This window comes from the organism of the source record quoted next, unplaced genomic scaffold (genome assembly GCF_019419815.1).
Source record: "Pyrus x bretschneideri cultivar Hongxiangsu unplaced genomic scaffold, Pyrus_bretschneideri_v1 Contig3, whole genome shotgun sequence".
Taxonomy (NCBI): Eukaryota; Viridiplantae; Streptophyta; class Magnoliopsida; order Rosales; family Rosaceae; genus Pyrus; species Pyrus x bretschneideri.
The window spans coordinates 2,861,946-2,872,370 of NW_025999612.1; the positions used below are offsets into that span (position 1 = coordinate 2,861,946).

At 40.4% G+C, this 10,425-nt stretch overlaps 1 protein-coding gene across 1 annotated transcript; it reads left to right on the forward strand.

Annotated features, from left to right (window-relative positions):
* Positions 1-4,371: 4,371 nt before the first annotated feature.
* Positions 4,372-6,555, forward strand: LOC125479583 (probable phospholipid hydroperoxide glutathione peroxidase). Its single transcript, XM_048589078.1, has 6 exons — positions 4,372-4,525; positions 5,048-5,124; positions 5,208-5,269; positions 5,516-5,634; positions 5,988-6,155; positions 6,272-6,555. Exons 1-6 carry the CDS (start codon positions 4,475-4,477, stop codon positions 6,302-6,304), a joined length of 510 nt encoding a protein of 169 aa, XP_048445035.1. The 5' UTR covers positions 4,372-4,474; the 3' UTR covers positions 6,305-6,555.
* The last annotated feature ends 3,870 nt before the right edge of the window (positions 6,556-10,425 follow it).

Sequence of the window (10,425 nt, forward strand, 5' to 3'; positions counted from 1 at the left end):
TTCAGCGTCATCATCTGGCTTCCATCGTTTTTTTTTCTGTTAGCATGTCCTTTTGCATGTCATCATCTTGATCCACTTGCTATGGTTGTTATTTGATAGCAGACTTATCCTTCTGAACCTTAGCTTCTACGGGGGTAAAAGACTTATTCTTTGACTGCTTCAACATTTGCACCATGCATTGTCGGGATGCGACATGGTCAGATTTGATCTCTCCGACTTCTCTTCCTAGGATGCAGAATCAAATTTTTTGGCACTCGACAAAGGTTACGGCACCCAGTTCCATCAGCCAGGGCCTTCCTAGAATCTCGTTATAGGGAGACGGGTCCCTGATTATAATGAATGTTTTCTTTTAGACTACTAGTGGTGTTCTCACATCGAGTGTGCTGCTGCCAATAATAGTTGAGGTGTATCCATTAAATCCGGTGAGTACCTCTGCTTGGCATATTATCGTGCTTTCCAGACCCATCTTTTGAATGACAGATAACTCAAGTAAATTTACTGAACCACCATTGTCCACCATCACTTTGTCCACTATAGTGTGTGCTAGTTAAACGGGCACTACCAGAGCATCGTCGTGTGAGAAGTCAACTCCCTTAGCATCTTGTTTGGTGAAACCAAAGATAGGCCCAGGTTTGGTGTCAGCTGCCTAAACTTGGAAGATTGATATAGCCTGCTGGATCTTCTTCTTCTTGAAGTTGTTTATGGCCCTTAAGTACTCGGACTTGGTGAAGATGTCGTTGATTTTGATGGTCTTGGCAGACGATTCCTCGTCTGCATCTACGTACCTCCTAGGTTGCGCAGCTGGCTTGTCCCAGTATTTATCGCATTTACCTTCCTTCACCAGCATCTCTAGGTAATCCCTCCAGGTATAACAGTTGATGGTCGTGTGACCAAGACCTCTGTGGAACGCGCAATACTTGTGTGATCCAGCTTGGAGGTGTCTCTTTTGGATTATCTTGGCAGCTTGAACCAACTAAGGCTCACTATTGAGATTGTGGAAGATCTGGTTGATTGAGGTCGAGAACTTGGTATAGTTCTTGGTAGCCTGACCTTTTTTTATCGGGGACCAATCTTTGCGCTTGGCCCCCCGCCTGCTTCGGTCGTTAGACTGCTTCTTGCCCACCTTATTCTGAGTTGTCTTAGACTTATTCTAAGGCTGCTCAGGTGCTTTGTTTACTCATCGAGCCTCATCCCAAAGCACATGCTTCTCTTCTATAGCGAATGAGTCTACCAAAGTCAGGTTTTCTTTCATGATCAATTCTCCGAATAAGGGATGATATGATGGGAGTCCCTTTTGGAAGGCTACACTAGCGATCGAGTCGTTACAGCCGACTATCTTCACCTTCTCTGCCTTGAACCACTTCATATAGTCGCGAAGCAACTCCTTCGGATTCTTTTTTATTTTGAAAAGATAATTGTACTTTTTCTTAATCGAGTAGTAGGATGCATACTCCTTAGTGAAAACTACAGAAAGCTTGTCAAAACTTCAAATGGACTGTGGAAGCATGGTATGGAACGAATCCTACTCTTCACCCTGCAAAGTAATGGCGAATTTCTTGCACATTAAAGCGTCATTAGCTATGTATAGGATCATCACGCTGTGGTAGTGCTTCAAGTGCCTTTTCGGGTCTCCATTTCCTTTAAATAAAGTGAAATATAGCGTATTGAACTTACGCTGGGTCTCCGTCTGCTCGATCTCGTCCGTGAATGGTGATCTACCCATGTGTGCCACATTCTTACGAAGGGCCTTGTCTGTGGTCTCAATGCGCTGGAATTTGCGCAATCGCTCAGTCAGAAGCCTTTATACTTTTTCTTCAATTTGCCTTTGTCGGGGCAGTGGGGCTTCTGGCTGCCCCCGGTTATGACCTGCTGGTCTCGACTGCTATTTTCTATGCTTGACTCGTCTATGTTGCAGTTGCAGTGCATGTGGTACGTTCCTGACAGGTAAGCAGATTACTCATAGGCTTCCAATTGAACTTAAGCCAGATTGAGTGGCTGCTTTTCTCCATTTGTCGTGATGCCTACTTCAATGTGAGGTGGAAGATGCTCTTTGCGAGCCTAACCGCAAATGAACGCTTCGCCTGGAAGTTTGTCCATGTTAATTATAGGAGTATGGCCCCAACCGTGAATGTATGCTCGTCCGGATACCTAATCAAGAATGCATGCTCTTCCACGCGCTAAGATGAATGTATACGTTATCTCGGGAGCCAAATTGGGAGTGTACACTGCCATAATGCTTAGTTCGTGACTGGTCGAGGGTTTACTTACCTGGACGCTACTGGAGAGAAACGCCATCACTTGCATTTGTCCTATTTTGGGACACCTCGTTTAGGGCACACTACAGGAGCTGATTCACCAGGGTAGTTTGTTGCGCGAGAATGCTTGCCAGTTTGACGACCTGTCGGGATAAGTGTTATTCGCCATTTGGAGTGGCATAGCTTGAATAGTAGACATCTGCTTGAGTAATGGAAATGTAATGGACTCCGGGTGTAAAGCTTGAGCCATGATTGGTCAAATCGGCAGTAAGGTGAAGTGAAAAATACCCTTAGTTTAACTGTTGGCCTCGAAATCTAGATCTGGGCTGGTTAAACTGGTATAAGACCGTGTTGGATCGTTTGGAGGGCCGCAGGAGCAAGTCCGGCGTATGGGCGCTGGGCCACCTCAGTTTGTCCTGCTTAGCCTTAAGTTGGAGGCATGTTAGGTTCACTCCGGGCTACAACTTGCGTCATGGTTAGTGCGGCTTGGACTGCCTCAGTTTGTGCAGCTCGCATCCAAGTGAAGGTAGTAGGCTAAGGGTTGTTGGTGAGGGCAAACAGCTACCTGAGCCTATGTCTGCTGGCTGCTTGCACCATGGGCTTCATGCCCTAGGGTTTCTTCGCATTGAGTGGAGGCTGCCCCGTGGGCCACTATAACAGCGGCTACCTTTACTAGCATGGCCACGATAGCTCTTAGAGGAGGCAAATGAGTGGTCACTGTCATGGTAAGCCTTGAAGAGCGACGGCATGGAGCCACATCGCAATCTCCGTCAGTTAGTCCAAGTCCTTCAACATAAAGGGTCCCATTGGTTGTCATTTCTGAATTTCCTGCCATCGTAGTTGTGGATCTACGAACGAAGGAAGTTGAAAGTAAGAGTCTTCTTCGAGTCTTCGAACCAGAGCCCTAAATGAAAGCACTAATTTGTGGATACAAATTTTCGCCTTCCTTTGATTGAAAAATCTGTACCTGCAAGATTAAGGCCAAAAGCCTCACGTGCCTACAATGAATTATGGGGGAGGTGCTTTGGCCGAAGAATCTTGGATGCCAAAGTTAGAATTTTGAGAAGAATGTGTTTGAGTATTTATGGGTAGCAAAAAGCCTATTTAAGGGTGCTAAAACTTACTAAATTTTGGAGATAAAGTGTGTATTTATAGGAAAAAAAGGAGGAGATGGGCCAGCCCTCTAGGGTTTAAGGGTGGTCGGCCCTATGTGATATTTTTGGGTGAGAAAATTACAAGATATTTGTGTAAATAAATATCTTGGAGTAATTAGGTAAATATCCTAAATAAATGGAATGAATTACTTACTTGAAAGAGGTTTTCTCTTATTAGGAATGTATTTATGATAAGAATATGGGACCATTCTATCATAAATACCTTTGACTTTTTCCACGAGCAGGGATGCCTTGAGCAGTTGTTGATCTCTACTTGCTCTACCTCAGCTGCTATCTGCTTATTTAATAGGGGCAATCTTGTCTTTCTTGAGAAATAATCCACGTGTCAGCTCTATGATTTTTGAGATTATTTTTTACTCTACATTGACGTCTATCTCAAAAGCGTTTATGATATGAGTAAAAGTGTTTTCTAAATAAGGATTTCCAAACCATCCCGTAATATTGAGTTTTGTATGGAAGCACTAGAAACTCTTTGGGCCAAGATACCCTCAACAAGATCTTCCAGGTTGCTAGAGGTTTGTAAACAAAAGTTTGAACCGAAGCCCCAAAGGAAGCAAATCCCTAGCCCATCCAGAGGTGTAAAACAGTAAATAACCAAGGGAGAGACCAATCATTCCAAAGTCACGCACCAATGATTCCCTATCCGTACGTCACTTGTTTCCCATTCCTTTATAAAATGAGTGCATTTTTGCTCACTATTGTTTTATGTAGTATATGTTCATCATTTTATTCCCTATCCATACGTCACTTGTTTCTCATTCCTTTATAAAATGAGTGCATTTTTGCTCGTTATTGTTTTATGTAGTATATGTTCATCATTTTATTTATCATTATTAGATGAGTTTGAATTTTGAGATTTATGCTTATCCACTAGACGAATCTTAAAATTCAAACTCAATTAACGGTAATAAATAGATTGATAAACATAAATCATACTAAATAGTGATGAGCAAAAATATTTCCTTATAAAATACCCTGCTCTGGTCTGGTACTGATACATGAGAGCTTTGCTTGACAAACAGTGGATACCAGAAAAACAAAAGAATGGCAAGTCCTCGCCCAGCCACTGGATCATTTTATGACTTTACTGTCAAGGTAAATCATTTCTATCCTCAATTAATTTATGATTAATTTTCTTAATTTGTAGCAGATCGGTAAGTTTTCTCGTAATATAGGCGATATTACTACTCTAAACTATATTAAGCGGAAGGAGAGGAGGGGCGGAAGGGAGGAAGGGAGGAGGGGATGGTTTGAATTCCGGGACGCAGTTGGTTAAGGATGAATGTCCTAACCACCAGGTGGATTTTCAATCCACCACTTGCAGAAGATGAGTAGTTTCTTGAGTACCGTGATTTTGTTGAATGTGTTCAAAATTAAAATAACGAGCATATGGGAATTTTGGGTGTTCATTTTTGGCATGTTTTGAGAATTTTCCTTGTCCTGTTTGGATGCCAAGAAAAAAAGTATATCTGAAAGGTTAAAAGTTTAGACAAATATTGGGAACAGAAGATATGTTAATTTCTGTTGAACCCATGTTGGAGATTCAGCTGAGAAATATGATTCGTGTGTGTTGGTCTTGTACTTCTTGTGATGGGGTTTTAAATTTTTTAAGTGCAGGATGTTAAGGGAAATGATGTCGATCTTAGCATTTACAAGGGAAAAGTTCTGCTGGTCATCAATGTTGCTTCCAAATGGTAATATACATTATACACCCTCTTTTTTGTCCCTATCGTTTTATGCTTTCATTCATTGCTTTTTTTACTGATTTTCCTGGCAGCGGACTGACCAACTCAAATTACGATGAGCTGAATGAACTGTATCGAAAGTATAAAGATCAAGGTTTGCATATAGAACTTGTATTGTATTCTTACATGTTCTTGAGCTGACATCTATCAATTTAGTTACTTCTCTTACAAGTTGAGTTCTGGTACATGCTAATCTGCTGCTTTCAAATTAATATACTGTCTTGCATATGCAATGATCTAATGTGTATTAGAAAAACATGAATTCCCTCAAAAGTTTTGCAGAAATCCTACCTTTTCTATTATTTTCCCCTTTGTATGATATATTGGGAGGTTGATGCAGGCTTTGAAATTCTGGCATTTCCGTGCAACCAGTTTGGTAGTCAGGAACCAGGAAGTAACAAGGAGATTGAAGATTTTGTCTGCACTCGTTTCAAATCGGAGTTTCCCATTTTTGACAAGGTAGATCCCGAAACAATAGATTATGTTTGATTGTATCTATTTTCCAGCAGCTCATTTTTGTAATAAGTTATGAGCAGGTGGTTGAAGATCTCTGTGTTTACAAATTTGAGTTCCAACTTTCAAGGCTTTCAAATTTGATACATTTAGGCTACTGAAACTTTAATAGTTGAAGTGAAAAAAAAAAACTATCTAATGAGTAATGAGTGCTTATTTTAATTCTATTTGAACTCCTGCAAATTAGAACTTTCACATGCGTTATTCCACACAGATATTTCAACTGCATCTAAGAGCTAGGACGGTTTTGCAGTAATGTTAGATCTTTCTTTCTAAATCCGCCCTTGTTGTTGTGTTAGATTGAAGTAAACGGAGATAATACTGCTCCAGTATACAAGTTCTTGAAGGAAGGCAAGTGGGGATTCTTTGGAGACGATATTCAGTGGAACTTTACCAAGTTTCTAGTTGACAAAGAAGGCAAAGCGTCTCACCGCTATTACCCAACCACTCCCCCCCTTAGCATCGAGGTCTGTTTCTCGAATGTAATCATGTTATGCTGCCTCTGTTGTTTACTGTGATTAATCATCTTGCTCTGTAGATTTGTCAATTTTTCTGGCCTTCTGACATTATACATTTTCCGCAGCATGACATCAAGACGCTGTTGGGAGTCGCATAAGTTGCTGAGATGTGAAGATTTCAACATATGCTTGTCTTTTGTGTATCAAACTGGAATAAAAAGTTCAAGCTTGCTTTTGTGTATGTTTATCATAACAGTGTGATTTCAAGACTTGTTAAGGATGGAGGCATGGTGTTAATTAAGAAAACATTAAGCAGTTGCAGTCCCTGTTTGTTTTTTAAACTTGATTAAACCATTTATGTTCCTTGTGGGATGATGAAAATTAACCAGGATTCAAAGATCTTTCCTAATCTGGATGTTGGTTATTTTGATCACAGATTGCATTCTCTGAGCATGTATGAAAGGCTTAGCTGTCTATTTCTCCGGAGATATATCCCTGTGTTCTATAACACTCATCAGGTGACTTCCTATCAAGATGAGTGCTATAAAAACATAGGGATATATATGAAAGATAATCTAATATGTTTATAGAACTCAACTCAATTAATGAGTGAGCCGATTGCATTGATATTTATATGAGTAGAATTGATATGCGTGTAGAATTAGGTTACAAATAAATAGCAGCATGTGATCTAAATATAAAACAGAATAAAGATTGAACTTGATCTGCAGCAGCCGCATGGTCTGAGGAATCCGTATTGGGACAGGACTGTAGTTGTGCAGGTGGTATTACAGTCGGTTTATCACTCCCCCGCCAACTGAGCGGTCAACAACAAACGGGAAGTTTGGACAGCAGGAAGGCAAAACGAACAGCAGAGAGGCCCTTGGTAAGCAGATCAGCCAACTGATCTGTGGAAGAGACATAGCCAACCAAAATTTCTTTACGAGTGAGCTTATCACGAATGTAGTGATAGTCAATTTCAACATGATGCATATGTTATTGATAAACTGGGTTGGAGGCAACTGAGATGGCACTGATATTATCACACCATAACCGCAAAGGATCAAGAGGAAGATGAAGCTCGCGGAATAAAGTATGATACCAAGAAAGGCAGCGGCAGTGTAAGCAAGTTGACGATATTCATCTTGTATACTCGAACAAGAAACACCTCGCTGTTTCTTGGAGCTCCAAGAAATTAGGTTGTCACCAAGAAAAATACAATAACCACAAGTAGAGTGGTGATCATCAGGATCGCCAGCATAGTACGCATCAGCATAAGCAATTAGTGTGAGTGAATTGGGACAATAAACAACGCCATGACTGGGAGTCGCCTTGAGATAATGCAAAATACACTCAACAGCAACCCAATGTGCCGTTGTTGGTTTATGCATAAACTGACAAACTTGGTTGACGGCAAACGCAATATCAGAACGAGTAAAGAGGAGATACTGCAAGGCACCTATGACACTACGAAACTCAGTGATATAAAACAATGGTTCGCCATTATGCAGACTTAGGCGAAGACCACTTATTGCAGGAGTAGAGATCAGATTGCAGTCTAGCATCTAAGTCCGTTTGAGAAGATCAGTGATATACTTCGTTTGAGTGAGATGAAGACTAGTTGTAGTACGATGAACTTCCATGCCCAAAAAATAATGAAGAGGCCTAAAGAGGCCTAAGATCCTTCATTGAAAACAATGTGCCTAACTGTTTTATCATGCGAGTAATATGCGACATACTATTGCCGATGATCAGAATATCATCCACATAAATCAACAAGTAGATAACCACAGAGCCATCAAAGAAGGTGAACAATGATGAATCAGCATGAGATGAGATGAAACCCAAATTTTGAATATGTTGAGAAAAACACTGAAATCAAGCACGAGGAGCTTGTTTGAGACTATATAGAGACCAATGCAATTGGTAGACATGGAAGGGGCATCGAGGATCAATAAATCCTTGTGGTTGTCGCATACATACTTCTTTAGTCAAAGAATCATGAAGGAACACATTTTGTACATCAAGTTGCCGAAGAGGCCAATTGAAGTGAATGGCAATGGAAAGAATTAACCTAATAATGGCATAATTAATGACGGGACTAAACGTCTTGCCGTAGTCCAATCTTTCTTGTTGATGGAACCCATTAGCCACTAAAGGTGCCTTGTAGCACTCAATTGATCCATCGGAACGCCGCTTGATCTTGTAAACCCATTTATTTGGAAGAACATTCATATTGGGGCAAAAAGGAACCAAAGTTCAAGTGCCATTCCATTGCAAGGCATTGAACTACTCAGCAATAGCAATGCGCCATTCTGAAACTTTATTAGCCTGACTAAAACATGTAGGCTCAACCAAATCGTGATCAATAGTAGTAGCAAAAACATATTTCGAAGTAGATTTACTAAGTGCAGCCTTTGATCGAGTAACCATGGGATGAGTTGAAGTACTTACCTCTAGAGTAGATGAAATCGGTGCCGAGGAGGGAGGGCTGAGGGAAGGACATGATTAGGTGGTGGCTAGACAGTAAAGACATGAGACATAGGCTTAGGTCTACGGGTATAGACTCGCAGTGGGCGCTGCTGCTGGGTGGCAGGGGAAGTAGTAGATATTGAAGAAATATCTTTTCATTGATAACAAATAATAAGCTTACACTTGGTATTTATACAATGGCATAGCGCACATACTTGCGCCGCCAACTCATCCTAACTACCATAACAAACTTAGCCTAACTAATCACACCACTATCAACAGATTACAAAAAAATTAGTCAAGACTAAGTTTTATCTTTTACAAAAGAATTGTCCTTAATATTCCCCCTCAAATTAAACTGAGGAACTCGAAGTGTAAGTTTGTCTCGAAGTTGCAAGAATCTGAGCTTGGACAAGGACTTAGTACAAATGTCTGCAATTTGATCATGTGAACAAACAAATAGAACAGAAACAGCTTTGGACAAAACCTTTTCTCTTATGTAATGGTAGTCTATCTTAACATGCTTGGTTTTGGCATGAAAGATAGGATTTTTGGCCAAGGATGTTGCTGAAATATTTTCACACCAGAGCTTGGGAGGACAGTAAAGAGTTAAACCAATATCAACTAAGAGTTTGCAAATCCATGTAAGTTCTGCAACAGTGTTAGCTAGGGATTTGTACTCTGCTTCAGTAGATGATCTAGCCATTGTAGGTTGCTTTTTGGCATTGCAACTGATGAGAGAATTACCCAAGAACAAACATAAACCTCTTGTTGATTTTCTATCAAGTGAACATCCGGCCCAATCTGCATCTGAGAAAGCATTAATACTTAGTGGAGTTGAACACTTTGAAAACCAAAGTCCAAGATCCAAAGACCCCTTGAGATATCACAGAATCTGTTTAACTACTTGAAAGTGGGATTCCCTTGGATTATGCATGAATTGACATACAAGATTAATTGCAAAAGACAAGTCAGGTTTAGTCCATGTGAGATATTGCAGCCCACCAACAAGAGACCTATATTTAGCAGGATGGGAAAGTAGAGGACTTGAGTGATCCAGTTTGGAAGTACTAAGTGAAGTTAAACAAGGCTTTGCACAATCCATTTTTGCTCTTTTGAGAAGATCCAGAATATACTTAGTCTGAGAGATGAACACTCATTTGGAAGATCTCTTGACTTCAAGACCAAGAAAATAAAGAAGTGGCCCAAGGTCTTTGATAGGAAACAAAGTACTGAGCTGAGAGATAATAGTTTGACAAGATTGGGAAGAAGGACCAGTCACAACAATGTCATCCACATAGACTAAAACAAAGACCAGTGATGGATCTTTTTTGACAAACAAAGAGTGATCATTCTAAGAGCCTTTGAATCCAAGAAAGCGTAGGGCAGTATATAATTTTTCATACCAAGCTCTGGGAGCTTGTTTTATACCATAGAGTGATTTATGCAATTGGCAGACATGGTGAGGCCTTGTGATATCTTCAAAACCAGATGGTTGTTTCATAAAGACATTTTCTGAGAGATTGCCATGTAGAAAGACATTGCTAACATTCAATTGGTTTAAAAACTAATCATGTTGAACTGCCAATGCGAGTAGAAGTCTGATAATAACTGGTTTGGCAATATGGTTGAATGTCTCTGTATAGTCTAACCCTTCTTGTTGATGAAAACCCTTTGCAACTAAACGCGTTTTGTACCTATCAATAGTCCCATCAAGTTGTCTCTTAATTCAAAACATCCATTTGCAGCCTACAAGATTCTGAGAGGGTGAAAAAGGCACATGAGACCATGTACCAGTGTTGAGAAG